At 45.2% G+C, this 16,283-nt stretch overlaps 1 protein-coding gene across 4 annotated transcripts in view; it reads right to left on the bottom strand.

Moving 5' to 3' along the window:
- rbm45 (RNA binding motif protein 45) overlaps positions 1-11,749 on the bottom strand; it is a 49,323-nt gene extending 37,574 nt beyond the window's left edge. Inside the window, exon 1 of one of the 4 annotated variants that reach the window (XM_038789307.1) lies at positions 11,434-11,749. In XM_038789307.1, the coding sequence (XP_038645235.1) occupies positions 11,434-11,709 (276 nt within the window). In that variant the 5' untranslated portion in view covers positions 11,710-11,749. Of the gene's footprint in view, positions 1-5,636; positions 5,950-11,433 lie in introns of those variants that run through there. The other 3 variants (XM_038789310.1, XM_038789306.1, XM_038789308.1) reach the window with 3 other exon arrangements.
- Positions 11,750-16,283: the final 4,534 nt, after the last annotated feature.

The raw sequence follows: 16,283 nt of genomic DNA on the forward strand, positions 1-16,283 counted from the left end.
TCAGTAACCAGGGTATAGATTTAAGGGAAGGGGCAGGATATTTAGTGGGGATTTGAGGAAAAATTGTTTTTTCTGGGCACCTGGAACCGGCTACCTGAAAAAGATTGGCAGAGACAGGAACTCTTAACATTTAAAGAGCAGTTTGACGAGCAATTGAAACACCATAGCAGACAAGGTTACAGATCAAGTGGTGGAAAACAGGATGAGACGGGATAGGTGCTTGATGGCTGGCACAGACACAATGGGTTGTGCTGTAAACTCTTATGACTCTTAACTCAGTGAGACAAGAGCAGATTTAAAAAAAAACAACAGTAGACCAAGCCTGAGAATAGGAGTGGGAACTGATCCAAGACTCAAGCGAATAAAGAGGAAATTTCCTGAATCAGGAGGTGGCCACTTTACAGGCAAAGAGTCACAATAGTCGACGGTTGGCCATCCTGAGGAATAGAAAGAGGCAGGAAGTGCAGGAATCTTTAAGGTGTGTGCAACTCTCAAACTGGTGCTCAGCACTGGAGGCTGTCAACACCATGAAGGAATACAGTCCAGGCCTTGGCATCAAATACCAAGAGACTGCCACAGGGGCTAAACAGCAAAGAGTAGAAACGCAGTCATTATAGGAGACTCCACAGTTAGGGAGACAAGACTACCGCCTCTGCAACTGCCATTGTGAGTTTGGCATGGTATGCTGCGAGCATGGTGCCAGGGTAAAGGGCATTACTGAAAGGGTGCAGAATATCCTGAAGAGTGGAAAGGAGTGAGCCAATGGTTGTGATGCACAAAGAATTTCAGGAGTGAGGAAATTAGACAATAGGGTAGAAACAGGGAGGATCAATGTGTGGCATGGGGTATGTAGCAGAAGGGGGACTTCAGATTCATGGGTACTTCTGAATAGTTTTGGGGCAGCAGCCACCTACGCAAAAGGGACAGATGGCATCTCAACAGTGCTGGAACCTATGTGACCATATACTTTCATGGGATGTGTACATTGCTAACAAGGCCAGGATTTGTTGCCCATTTGCCTTGAAGAGAGTGGCTTGCTAGGGCATAATAGTCAATCACATTACTGTGTATCTGGAGTCACATGTAAGCCAGACAAAGAAAGAAAGGCAGATTTCATTTTCTAAAGAATACGAGTGAACCAGATGAGTTTTTACAACAATTGAGTATAGTTGTCAAGGTCACCATTAATGAAGACTAGCTTTATGTTTGGGATTTATTAATCAAATTTAAATTTCACCAGCTGCAATAGTAGAATTTGAACCAGTTTCCCAGAACATCAGCCTGTACCTCTAGATTACCAGTCCAGTTTCCTCATTACTACTACCATCTTCTAACCTGAAAGGCATGGCCATAAATAAAGTGGGAAACATTAAAGAAACAATTCAAAATTCTCAACAAAAGTACATCCATTAAAAACAAAAACTCAGCAAGCAAGATCAATCTTTGGCTTACTAAGGAAGTTAATCAGTGTTAAAGGCTTTTGATATTGCAAATAGTTGCAAAACTGACAAAAAGTCGATGAAGGGAAACAAATACAATGAGTAATTTGACCAGGTATATAATAATAAGATTGGAAGAGCTTTTGTAAGTTTATTAAAAAAAAAGGCAAGTAGCTAAAATAAATGTTGATCCCTTACAGGTAGAGACAGAAAAATTATGGAGAATGAGGAAATATCACAGACATTTGGGTCTCTGACAAAATGCCATTTCACAAATTTCTATTAAATAAACTACACAAACGTATAAAACAAAATACCATTGGACAAAATACTTGAATGTCTTCACAGTAGAAAACTGAAGAACTAACAAAAGTGAGAAAACAGTAATAGCAGAGAAGTAGTACTGGATAAACTTAGGGGACTAAAATCCAACCAATTCCTGGGGCCTGGTGACCTAGGGCTGCAAAGATAACGAACATGCTGGTTATGCCTTTCTGAATTCTCCTAGATTCCAGAATGGTTCTGAAAGATCGGAAGTTCACAAACTTTGCTATTCAAAAAGACAGAGAGAGAAAACAGGCCAATTAGCCTGAAATCATACTTTGGGGGAATGCAGGAAGCTCTTTTAAAGGAAATCGTAACAATGTATCTAGAAAATAATAGTATGATCAGACAAAGTCAACATGGAATCACAAAAGGGAAATTTATGTTTCTGAGGATATTTAGGGCAGCAGGGTAGAATAGCTTCACAGCTCCAGGGTCCCAGGTTAGATTCCCGGCTGGGTCACTGTCTGTGCGGAGTCTGCACGTTCTCCCCGTGTCTGCGTGGGTTTCCTCCGGGTGCTCCGATTTCCTCCCACAGTCCAAAGATAGAACATAGAACAGTACAGCACAGAACAGGCCCTTCGGCCCTCAATGTTGTGCCGAGCCATGATCACCCTACTCAAACCCACGTATCCACCCTATACCCGTAACCCAACAACCCCCCCCCCTTAACCTTACTTTTATTAGGACACTACGGGCAATTTAGCATGGCCAATCCACCTAACCCGCACATCTTTTGGACTGTGGGAGGAAACCGGAGCACCCGGAGGAAACCCACGCACACAGGGGGAGGACGTGCAGACTCCACACAGACAGTGACCCAGCCGGGAATCGAACCTGGGACCCTGGAGCTGTGAAGCATTTATGCTAACCACCATGCTACCCTGCTGCCCCTATGTGCGGGTTAGATGAGTTGGCCATGCTAAATTGCCCTTTGTGTCCAAAAAATGTTAAGTGGGGTTACTGGGGTACGAGGGTAGGGTAGATATGTGGGCTTCAGTAGGGTGCCCCCTTCTGCACTGTAAATCCTATGATTCTACATAATAACTAGTGGCGTGAACAAAGGGGAATCAGAAAATGCAGTACACTTGGATTTCCAAAAGGCATCCAATAAGGTGTCACACAAGAAAGACACAAGAAAGAGTGGCAGTGGTGAGCATTGCTGCCTCACAGCACTAGACATCTGGGTTCAATTCCGGCCTTGGCTGACTGCGTGGAGTTTTCATGATCTCCCAGTGAATGTGCGGGCTCCCTTCGGGTGCTCCAGCTTACTATCACAGTCCAAAGATGTGCAGGTTAGGTGGATTGGCTTTGCTAAATTGCCCTTTAGTGTCTATGGGTTATGTGGATAGGGCAGTGGCTTGGGACTCGGTAGGATGTTCTTTCAGAGGGTCGGTGCCAATGGGCCCCTTCTGCACTGCAGCGAATCTATGATTTTGGAGTAATATATTAGTTTGGATAGATTATTTAATGGGTGGGCAGCAAGTAGTAGAGATAATCGGGGAATTTTCTAGTTGGCAAGTTGTGACAAGTGGAGTGCAATAAGAATCAATACTCAACAATTTACAATTGTGAGGAGGATACAAAGAGGCTGCCAACAAATATAGACCGGTTAAATGAATGGACAACAAGGTGGTAGATGGAGTATAATGTGGAGAAGTGTGAGGTTATTCAATGTGATTGTAAGACTAAGAAAGCAGAATATATTTTTGAAGAGGTTTGAAACTTGTAAATGCTGACGTGAATGAAGAGGGACTTGCATGTACAAGGGACACAAAGCTAGGATGCAGGAACAAAAACTATATTTTGGGATTTATTGCAAGGGGGTTGGAGTACAAGAATAAGGAAGTCTTGCTTCGATTTTACAGGGTTATTGTGAGACAGTGCGCGGTTTTAGTCTCCATATTTAAGGAACAATCTATTTGCATTGGAGATGGTACAGCTAAGACTCACTAGATTGGTTCCTGGGATGACAAGGTTGTCTTGTGATGAGATGCTGAGTAAACTGGGCCCATACTCTGCAGTTATGATTGAAAGGTGATAAATATCATTGATAAATACAGGATTCTGAAGGGACTTGTCAAGGTAGACACAGAGGTTATTTCCTTTCGCTGAGGAAGCGAAACACTGGAGCACAGAGTCAGGCGAAGGGGCTGATGATTTAAGAGTAAGAGAAGAATTTTCTTCACTGAAGTTCTCTACCCAAAAAGGTTGGCAATACTCCATAGTTGGACATATTAAAGACTGAGAGAGAGATTTCTAACTTCAGCAAATCATGGGATACAAAGGGTAGGTAAGAAAGTGGGCTGAAGCTTAAGATCAGCTATGATCACTTTGAGTGTCAGAGCATGCTCAACGGGCAGCTGCTCCTACTTCTTTGTCGTGAGACATTCACTATTGTGGTCAGGAGGGTTTAAATTAAACTGTAGAATCATAGAATTTACAGTGGAGGCCATTCGGCCCATCGAGTCCACACCAGCCCTTTAAAGAACACCCTACCTAAGCCCACACCTCCACCAGATCCCCATAACCCAGTAACCCCACCTAAGGGGCAATTTAGCATGGCCAATCCATCCAACAGGCACATCATTGAACTGTGGGAGGAAACCGGAGCACCTGGAGGAAACCCACGCAGACAAGGGGAGACAGTGCAAACTCCACAGTCACCCGAGACTGGAATTGTACCCGGGTCCCTTGAGCTGTGAGGCAGCAGTGCTAATCACTGTGCCACCGAGGAGGTGGACACCAGAGTATAGAAGTAGAAGTGGACTAAGGTGCATAAAGGAGAGTGTGTGTTGGATAATACTGGAGAATGAAGTAGTTTATTAGGTAGGAGCAGATTAAGAACTCCAAGAGATACAAGATGGGTTTAGAACAGTTGCATGCAAACACAAGTGCCACAAATTGGCGAGGGACAAATACAAATGTGGGACTATGACATACTGGAAATAATGAAAATGGTGGGTGAATAATGGTGACAGCTGGGTGTTTTATTTTCATGGATACAGCAAAGTGCTTAGAAAAGATAGAGCTGGAAAAAAGGGAGGTGAAGTTCTCATTTATAAGCAGCACTCTTACAGAAATAAAAAATCAGATTTTCTATTTTTTTGACAAACCTTACTTAAATTGTATAATTCTGTGTGTAAGATTATTTGGTAGACAAAGGGACAGGTAATGGTTGGAGCAAAGAGACAAAGCATTTGCCCAATGAATGTAAATACCAGGGCAATGAATAGCTGTGTGGAAGTGAAAACATGAAAACGAGATTCATGTTTTGCCTTCAATAGCATAAAACCCATCACATTTATACACTCCTGTAGTTGAAACACTAACTAATTTTACTTTCCACATATGTTGAGTATTTGCTACTTATTTATCTACCTTATATCTTAAACATTGGAGTGTCTGAATATTCTTCCTCGCTTATCCAGTCTTAATTCTCGTTTTTTTCATTACAATTGACTTCCATTCTCAATCAAGTACCTTCGATTATTCCTTCTTTGCCAAACATCAGATCCAATACTGTTCCAATGGTTTCCTGACTTCATAATAGCAATTTTAAACTATTACATAAAAGTCAATTATTTTAAAGCTCCAACTAAGCCCCAAACACCCACAGCCAATTCTCCTTCCCTGCCTTTGGCTGCAACGTAAAATATAGAGATCTTGCAAAGAAAGATCAGGAAGGTCGGTAGCTGCAGCAGAATAAATAATCTGCTCCAATAACAACCAGACTAACTACAGTAGCTAGATGTCCGCGCAAAAAGCGACTTCCCGCCCCGTTCATTGGGACACAAGGCCTAGCGCCTTCACAACGAAAAACCGAGCCTGACTCCATTATGAACAGGAGTGGGAGTAGCAGCTACGCCGTACCTTGATAGACTTGGTGTCCCCGGTCAAGGCCTTGCCATGCATGTCCTCCATTGCTCTACAGGCCTGCGACGATTTAGCGAACTTAACGTAGGCGATGCCCTTGTGGTCCTTGGACTGCTTGTCCCGGACGACCCAAATGTCCTGGATTTCCCCAAAGAAGGAAAACTTCTCCCGGATCACGTCCTCCGACGTCGATTTGCTGATGACCAAAAAGAGCCGGCTGTTGGGCGGATGATCGAGGTTCGCCATGGGACGCGAGCTTCCACTATCCTCCATTGTTGCAAATCCGACGCAAAATGGCAACTACGTACACCACTGTGACTGCACAATGCTGGCCCCGCCCCGCAGCTGCGCAACGCTGGCCCCGCCCCGCAGCTGCGCAACGCTGGCCCCGCCCCACTGTCGCCACAGCGCTCGCCCCGCCCTGCCGTGCCGTGCAACTGCGCAACGCTGGCCCCGCCCCACTGACTACACAGCCCTGGCCCCGCCCCGCCGTGCGACTGCGCAGCGCTGGCTCCGACTGTACGACTGCTGTGATTCCACAATGCTGCGCGGGCATTTCGGAGATATTTGACCGTTATTTATGATTTAATAGGAAAATGAAACCGAATCCTTGCCGGTTTGTTTTAACCGGTTCTTCGCTTCTCTGTCACTGAGTGGACATATTTTACAAGTTTTTTTTGTTTCCCTGAATATGTTGCTCGTTCTCATTCACATGTACATTTCCGACAGAGACACAAGAAGGCACACAGTACCAGAAGTCTGGACACATTTTGCACACCCAAAAATATTTTCGGAAATGTATTTTCCTAATTCTTCAGGTGAAACTTTTCATTGTGGTAAAGCATTGTATATACATCTATATATGGTCCACATTCTTTGTTCACACATGCATAATACTTCTCACACTCTTCATTTTTCCAATCAGTTGGGGAGCAGAGACCACAATTCAGTAAGCTTCAAGGTACTGATGGATAAAGGTCCTCAGGTGAAAGTGCTAAATTGGTGGCCTGAAGAATGTAAATTGGGAGCAGACGTTTGAGGGCAAATCAACATCTGGCATGTGGGAGGCTTTCAAGTGTAAGTTGATAGGAATTCAGGATAGCAGGTTCCTGTAAGGATGAAAGCTAAGTATGGCAAGTTTCTGGAACTTTGGATAACGTGAGATATTGTGGGCCAAGTCAAAAAGAAAAAGGAAACATTTGTCATGGTTAGGATTGGATTGGATTGGGTTGGATTTGTTTATTGTCACGTGTGCCGAGGTACAGTGAAAAGTATTTTTCTGCAAGCAGCTCAACAGATCATTCAGTACATGGGAAGAAAAGGGAATTAAACAAAATTCAAGAAAATACATAATAGGGCAACACAAGATATACAATGTAACTACATGAGCACCGGCATCGGATGAAGCATACAGGGTGTAGTGTTAATGAGGTCAGTCAATAAGAGGGTCATTTAGGAGTCTGGTGACAGTGGGGAAGAAGCTGTTTTTGAGTCAGTTCGTGCGTGTTCTCAGACTTCTGTATCTCCTGCCCGATGGAAGAAGTTGGAAAAATGAGTAAGCCGGGTGGGAGGGATCCTTGATTATGCTTGAGGATACTGGGAACACATGAAGGAAGTGCGGTATACAAGGGAAAGTAGAAAGAAACTTAAGCAAGGAGTCAGGAAGGCGAAAAGGGGTCACAAAAAGTAATTGGCCAGCAGGATTAAGGAAAATCCCATGGCTTTTAATACATATATAAAAAGAGCAAGTGGGTAGCCAGGGAGAGGGGGTAGGCCCACTCAAGGACAGGGCAGGGAATCTGTGTGTGGAACCAGGAAATAGGTGAGGTATTAAATGAGTACTTTGCACCATCCTCCGCCATTTTCGCCAACTCCAGCGTGATGCCACCACCAAACACATCTTCCCTTCACTCCCTCTGTCAGCATTCCGCAGGGACCATTCCCTCCGAGACAATTTAGTCTACTCCACAATACCCAGTACCTCTCCCATCTCACCTTCCCATGCAATCGCTGAAGGTGTAACACCTGCCCCTTTACTAAACTCTTCCATGCTTAACATTCCAGGCCCAAAACACTCATTCCAGGTTAAGCAGCGTTTCACTTGCATCTCTTCCAATTTGGTCTACTGCATTCGCTGCTCCCAATGTGGTCGCCTCTATATCGGAGAGACCAAACGCAGACTGGGTGATCGCTTTGCTGAGCATCTTCGGTCTGTGCGCATTCAGGATCCTGACCTTCCTGTTCCTTGCCATTTTAACAAAAGACCCTGCTCCCATGCCCACATGTTCTTGGCCTGCTGCAATGTTCCAGTGAAGCACAACGCAAACTGGAGGAACAACATCTCATCTTCCGGTTAGGCACACTACAGCCTTCCGGCCTGAACATCGAATTCAACAACTTCAGATGATCAGCCCCACCTCAACCCATTTGTTTTCATTCCATTTTAACTGTCTTTTACCATTTCTTTCTTTCTTAATATACATTTAATTCCCCCCCCCAATCTTATCCACCTTTCCTGCACCTTTCCCCTCTTTGCTTGCCCCTTCCCCTCCCCCCCACACCTACAGTTCATCCTCTGATGTTAGTTTCCCTGCTGTTTGACCTTTCACATCTTTTGGCCTCTCTGGGGACTGCCATTAACACTCTTTCCCCTTGGTATCTGTGGCCATTAGTACCCACTTTCTCTGTCTGTTCGCTTTGACAAAGAGTCATCAGAATCGAAATGTTAGCTCTTTTCTCTCCCTACAGATGCTGCCAGACTTGTTGAGATTTTCCAGCATTTTCCCTTTTGAAGCAGATACGATAGTGACTTTTAAGGGGCATCTTGACAAATACATGATAGGATTAGAGAGATATGGTCCCCGGAAGGGTCGGGGTTTTTAGTTCAGATGGGCAGAATGGTCGGTGCTGGCTTGAAGGGCCTGTTCCTGTGCTGTAATTTTCTTTGTTTTTTGATTCTGCACAATTTGACTTTTAGTTCATTTCAATTCTCTTGTTTTACGCCCGGTAAATTTGAGGTTATCCAATACTCTGGTTCACTATCTTAATTTGCACCAAATCTTGTTTCACGATCAGCTCTTTAATTGCTGACCTACACTGGCAGGAAGAGATTTACATGGGTACAAAATATTGTTAAAAATGATAAAGACATTTTGGGTTACATATAGCATGTGGGCAGCATTGTGGCAGTGGTTAGCATTGCTGCCACACATCACCAGGGACCCGGGTTCAATTCCAGCCTTGAGTGACTGTGTGGAGATTGCATGTTCTCCCCATGTCTGCGTAGGTTTCCTCTGGGTGCTCGTTTCCCCCCACAGTCCAAAGATATGCAGATTAGGTGGTGTAACAGGGATAGAGTGGGGGATTGGGTAGAGAAGGGTGCTCTTTCGATGGCCAGTGCAGACACGATGGGTCAAATGATTTCCAAAATTTCCAGAATGATAGTGGCAGATTCAAAGTAAACAAACATAACTCCGCTACTCAAAAAACAAGGCAGAGAGGAAACAAGTCAATTAGCCTGAAATCAGTCTTTGGGGAAATGCAGGAATCTCTAGAGAGGTTTTAACAATGCACCAGAAAGTCAAAGTATGATGAGACAAAGCCAACAAAAGGGAAATTAGAAATTTGAGTTTTCTGAGGATATCACTAGTGTAGTGAACAAAGGGGATATCAGAAGATGTAACACACCTGGATGACCAAGGTGTCACAAAGCTTATTGATTTTGGAGTAATGTATGCCTGGATAGAAGATTACTTATTGGGCAGGCAGCAAATAGTAAAGAATTGGGGAATTTTCAAGTTGGCAGGTTGTGATCAGGAGTGCAATGAGGATCAATACTGAAAAGCAATTTATAATTGCGTGGGCGGCACAAAGAGGCTGCCAACAGATATAGACAGGTTAAGTGAATGGACAACAAGGTGGTAGATGGAGTATAATGTGGAGAATGTGAGGTTATTCTATTTGCTCCCAAGACAAGAGAAGCAGAATTTTCTTTTAAAAAGGCTTGAAACCTGTGAATGTTGATGTGAAAAGGGACTGGAATGTACATAGAACACAAAGTTAGGATGTGGGGACAGCAAACTACTTTTGGGAATTTTTGCAAGGGGATTGGAGTACAAGAATAAGGAAGTCTTGCTTCGATTTTACAGGGTTATTGTGTGACAGTGCACAGTTAGTTTTAGTCTCCCTATTTAAGGAACAATCTACTTGCATTGGAGGTTGCACAGCTAAGACTCAATAGATTGGTTCCTGGGGTGACAAGGTTGTCTTGTGTTGAGAAGCTGAGTAAATTGGGCCTATAATCTTTGCAGTTATGATTGAAAGATTATATCATGATAAATACAGGATTCTGAAGGGGCTTGTCAAAGTAGACACAGATGTTGTTTCCCTTTCCTGAGGAATCCACAACACAGGGCTATCATTTAAGATGAGGAGAATTTTCTTCACTGAAATTCTCTATCCCAGAAGCTCCATTGTTTTCTCTGCCTTAATTTTTTTGAGTGGCTGAGTAATGTTTGTTTACTTTAAATCTGCCAAGACCATTCTGGAATCTTGGGAAATCATTTGACACATCACTTCTGCACCAGCCATCCGAAAGAGTCTACAAACTGCTGGCAATTATTAAGCAGGTTTGGTAGCATCTGCAGAGAGAGAAACGATCAACATTTCAAGTCAAACATGATTCTATTTAAGAACTGAACGGTAGATATAAAATGGGTCCCATGGGAACAAAAGGCAAAGGGAGAGGTAATGGTTATAGCAAAGAGATAATGAATTTGCCACCCAGAACAATGAACAGATGCGTGGAAGTGAAAATATGAAAAAGAGATTCATGTTTTGCCTTCAATAGCATAAAACCCATCACATTTCTACATACCTGCAGTTCTGAAGACATTCCAGTTGAAACGTTAGTTCATTTTTCTTTCCAAATATGTTGAGTATTTGCTACTTATTTAATTACACCGTTACTTTTTATCCATCTACCCTATATCTTGAACATTGTCTGAATATTCTTCCTTGTTTATTCCGTCTTAATTCTCATTTTCTCAATACAATTGGAATCCATTCTCAGTCAAGTACCTTCGATTATTCCTTCTTTACCAAATCATCAGATCCGATACTGTTCTAACGGTTTCTTGACTCCACAAGGAAAATAACAGCAATTTTAAATTATTACATAAAATAGTGAATTATTTTAAAGCTCCAACTGAGCCCCAAGCACCCACAGCCAATTCTCTTCCGCGACTTTGGCTGCAACGTAAAATATAGAGATCTTGCAAAGAAAGATCAGGAAGGTCGGTAATTGCAGCAGAATATCTGCTCCAATAACAACTAGACAATAACAACTTCTTCCATCGGGCAGGAGATACAGAAGTCTGAGAACATGCATGAACAGACTTATAAACAGCTTCTCCGCTGTTACCAGACTCCTAAATGCCCCTCTTATGGACTGACCTCATTAACACTACACCCTGTATGCTTCATCAGATGCTGATGCTTATGTAGTTACATTGTATACCTTGTGTTACCCTATTATGTATTTTCTTTTCTTCCCATGCACTTAATGGTCTGTTGAGCTGCTCGCAGAAAAATACTTTTCACTGTACCTCGGTACACATGACAATAAACAAATTCAATCAAGACTAACTAGCTGGATGTCTGGGGCCGAGCGAGATGTGAAGAGCGACCTTCCCACCCCGTTTATTGGGACACAAGGCCAAGCACCTACACAACGGAAAACCGAGCCTGCCCGACTCCATTATAAACAGGAGTGGGAGTAGCAGCTGGGGCATACCTTGATAGGCTTGGTGTCCCCGGTCAAGGCCTTGCCATGCATGTCCTCCATCGCTCTACAGGCCTGCGACGCTTTAGCGAACTTAACATAGGCGATGCCCTTGTGGTCCTTGGACTGCTTGTCCCGGACGACCCAAATGTCCTGGATTTCCCCAAAGAAGGAAAACTTCTCCCGGATCACGTCCTCCGACGTCGATTTGCTGATGACCAAAAAGAGCCGGCTGTTGGGCGGATGATCGAGGTTCGCCATGGGACGCGAACTTCCACTATCCTCCATCGTTGCAAATTCGGTGCAAACAAACTGCCAACTACCCGCCCCAGCCCGCGACTGCGCAGCTCTAGCCCTGCCCCGCAGAGCGCTAGCCCCGCCCCGCAGAGCGCTAGCCCCGCCCCGCAGAGCGCTAGCCCCGCCCCGCAGAGCGCTAGCCCCGCCCCGCAGAGCGCTAGCCCCGCAGAGCGCAAGTCCCGCCCAGCAGAGCGCTAGCCCCGCCCCGCAGAGCGCTGGCCCCGACCCGCAGAGCGCTGGCCCCGCCCCGCAGTGCGCTACCCCCGCCCCGCGACTGCGCAGCGCTGGCCCCGCCCCGCAGAGCGCTCGCCCCGCCCCATCCCGCGACTGCGCAGCGCTGGCCTCGCCTGTCCCGCCCCTCGACTGCGCAGCGCTGGCCCCGTCTCGCCCCGTGACTGCTCAGTGCTGGCCCCGCCCGGTTGTGTGACTCTCCGGCGTTGGCCACGCCCCACTCAGTGAATCCCCAGCGCCAACCACACCCAGCAGCTTGGAGAGCTGTCCCCGCTCCGTTCTCACTCTGGAGGAGCGGCCCCGCCCTGCGGTATCAAACAGGAGTGGTTACCTTCCTTCAACATTCAGGAAGAATATGGGCATGATACATTTACGGTAGCATAGTGGGTAGCACTGTTGCTTCACTGCTCCAGGGTCCCAGGTTCGATTCCCAGCTTGGGTCATTGTCCATGTGGAGTCTGCATGTTTCCCCTGTGTCTGCGTGGGTTTCCTCCGGGTGCTCCGGTTTCCTCCCACAAGTCCTGAAAGACATGCTGTTATGTGTATTGGATATTCTGAATTCTCCCTAACCCTAATTTGTCAAGATGCCCCTTAAATGTCACTATCGTCTCTGCTTCCACCACCTCCTCCGGCAGTGAGTTCCAGGCACCCACTACTCTCTGTGTAAAAAACTTGCCTCAAACATCTACTCTAAACATCTTGCCCCTTGCACCTTAAACCTATGCCCCCTCGTAATTGACCCCTCTACCCTGGGGAAAACTGACGAACGACTCTGTCTATGCCCCTCATAATTTTGTAGACCTCTATCAGGTCGCCCCTCAACCTCCGTCGTTCCAGTGAGAACAAACCAAGTTTATTCAACCGCTCCTCATAGCTAATGCCCTCCATACCAGGCAACATCCTGGTAAATCTCTTCTGCACCCTCTCTAAATCCTCCACATCCTTCTGGTAGTGTGGCGACCAGAATTGAACACTATACTCCAAGTGTGGCCTAACTAAGGTTCTATACAGCTGCAACATGACTTGCCAATTCTTATACTCAATGCCCCGGCCAATGAAGGCAAGTATGCCGTATGCTTTCTTGACTACCTTCTCCACCTGTGTTGCCCCTTTCAGTGACCTGTGGACCTGTACACCTAGATCTCTCTGACTTTCAATACTCTTTAGAGTTCTACCATTCACTGTATAATGGTTGTTAGATGTTCTGGGGTTTAGATGTTTTCAGAAGAAGAGGGAGGGAGGTAAAAGAGGAGGGGACGTAGCACTGCTAATAAGGGAGTGCATCACCGCTGCAGAAAAGGAGGTAGTTGAGGAGGGTTTACTGATGTGGTGGTATGTATCACTGTAAAAGGGGTTAATATAAATACACTATGCCTAAGTAAACACTAGAGGGAGCACCAGTGAGCTGCTGAGGAACCGGAATCGCGATCATCTTGCCTGGGTGTTGTTGCTGGTAGTCACGGATCTTGCTGAGTTGAACTATATAGATTCAACAGGCACAAGTGGTACCATGTTGTGTTTTGTACTCTGGGAAAACACAGGCTGCAACTCGATGCAGCTTTGACCAAAAGATACTCCAGACTTTGAAGTAAGTGCAATGTGATTTATTGAACCATTAGCACAGTTCTCTATGAGTTCGACTCTCCTGCTAATCTTGCTAGTAACTCAGTCTAACTAACCAGTGTGCTCTAAGCCACGTGGTGGGTGAGATGCTTCTGATCTGCCCCTGTCCTACTCTCTAAGTGTCGCCTGTGGAAAGAGACAGAGCATGTGTGCCCTGTCCTTATATATGGGTTGTGTAATGCCCCCTTGTGGTCACCTACCTCTGGGAGTCTTGACTGCTCATTGGTCGTGTCCTATTCTATGTGTTCATTAGCTGTGTGTCTGCATGTCATGACGTCTCTGGTTCTCCCTCTAGTGTTTACTTAGTCGTTGTGTATTTACATTAACCCCTTGTGTATTTACAGTGATGCATATCACCACAACTGAGTCAGTATGGGTGGAAGTCAGAAACAAGAAAGGTGCAGTCACTTTATTGGGAGTTTTCTACAGACCCCCCTCCAATAGCAGCAAAGAGATAGAGGAACAGATTGGACGGCAGATCTTGGAAAGGTGCAGAAGTAACAGAGTTGTTTAACTTCCCTAATATTGACTGGAACCTCCTTACTGCAAATGCTTTGGATGGAGCAGTTTTTGACAGGTATGTACAGGAAGGATTCCTGACTCAATATGTAGATAGGGTGACTCGAGATGGGGTGGGGAGGCCATATTGGACTTGGTAACGAACCAGGCCAGGTGTCAGATGTCTCGGTGGGAGAGCATTTTGGTGACAGTCCTTGACCACAAGTCCTTGACCTTTACCATAGTCATGGAGAGGGCTGGAACAGACAGTATGGGAAAGTATTTAATTGGGGGAGGGGAAATTATACTGCTATTAGACAGGAGCTGAGGAGCATGAAATGAAATGAAAATCGCTTATTGTCACAAGTAGGCTTCATATGAAGTTACTGTGAAAAGCCCCTCGTCGCATAAAGTGGGAACAATTTTTCTTGGGGAAATTCACAACAATAATGTGGGTGTTGTTTAACGAGCACTTGCTCCGAGTGCTGGATAGTTTTCTCCCACTGAGACGAGGAAGGAATGGTAAGGTGAAGGAACATTGGATGACAAGAGAAGTGGAGCTTCTAGTCAAGAGGAAGAAGGAAGCTTACGTAAGGTTGAGGAAGCAAGGATCTGGCACGGCTCTAGATGGTTACAAGGTAGCCAGGAAGGAATTCAAAAATGGACTTAGGAGAGCTAGGAGGGGGCTTAAAGAGAAGGATTAGGGAAAACCCCAAGGCGTTCTACACTTATGTGAAAAATAAGAGGATGATCAGAGTGAGAGGAGGGCTGAGCAGGGACAGTGGAGGGAACCTGTGCCTAGAGTCTGAGTAGATGGGGGAGGCCCTAAATGAATATTTTGCTTCAGTATTCACTAGAGAGGGACCTTGTTGCTCATGAGAACAGTGTGAGGTTAATAGACTCAAACAGGTTGATGTTAAGAAGGAGGATGTGCTGGAAATTTTGAAAAGCATCAAGATAGATAAGTCCCCTGGGTCTGACGGGATATACCCAAGGTTACTACGAGAAGCGAGGGTGAAGATTGCTGTGCTGTTGGCGATGATCTTTGCATCCTCAATCTCCACTGGAGTAGTACCGGATGATTGAAGGTAGGCGAATGTTGTTTCCCTGTTCAAGAAAGGGAATAGGGAAATCCCGGGGAATTACAGACCCATCAGTCTTACATCTGTTGTGAGCAAAATATTGGAAAAGATTCTGTGAGATAGGATTTATGATTATTTGGAAAAACATAGTTTGATTAAAGATAGTCAGCATGGCTTTGTGAGGGGCAGGTCATGCCTCACAAGCCTCATTGAATTCTTTGAAGGTCGGGCAATGGATGTGGTGTATATGGATTTCAATAGGCATTTGATAAGGTTTCCCATGGTAGACTCATTCAGAAACTTAGGGGGCATGGGATACAAGGAAATCTGGCTGCCTGGATACAGAATTGGCTGGCCGAAAGAAGACAGCGAGTGGTAGTGGATGGAAAGTATTCCGCCTGGAGGTCGGTGACCAGTGGTATCCCGGAGGGATCTGTTCTGGGACCTCTGCTCTTTGTGGTATTTATAAATGACTTGGATGCGGAAGTAGAAGGGTGGGTTAGTAAGTTTGCTGATGACATGAAGGTTGATGGAGTTGTAGATAGTATTGAGGGCTGTTGCAGATTACAACAAGACATTGACAGGATGCAGAGCTGGGTTGATAAGTGGCAGATGGAGTTCAACCTAGATAAATGTGAAGTGATTCATTTTGGAAGGTCGAATTTGGATGCTGATTATAGGGTTAAAGGCAGGATTCTTGGAAGTGTGGAGGAACAGAGGGATCTTGGGGTCCACGTACACAGATCCTTCAGAGTTGCCACCCAGGTTGATAGGGTTGTTAAGAAGGCATATGGTGTGTTGGCTTTCATTACAGGGAGATTGAGTTTAAGAGCCGCAAGGTTTATCTGCAGCTTTATAAAACCGTAGCTCGACCACATTTGGAATATTGTGTCCAGTTCTGGTCGCCTCATTACAGGAAGGATGTGGATGCTTTGGAAAGGGTAGAGGAGATTTACCAGGATGCTGCCTGGTCTGGAGGGCATGTCTTATGAAGAAAGATTGAGGGAGCTAGAGCTTTTCTTACTGAAGCAAAGAAGGAAGAGAGGTGACTTGATAGTGGTGTACAACGTGATGGGAGGCATGGATAGAGTGGATAGCCAGAGACTTTCCCCCAGGACAGAAATGGCTGTC

Source organism: Scyliorhinus canicula, chromosome 2 (assembly GCF_902713615.1).
Source record: "Scyliorhinus canicula chromosome 2, sScyCan1.1, whole genome shotgun sequence".
In the NCBI taxonomy this organism is placed as follows: domain Eukaryota; kingdom Metazoa; phylum Chordata; class Chondrichthyes; order Carcharhiniformes; family Scyliorhinidae; genus Scyliorhinus; species Scyliorhinus canicula.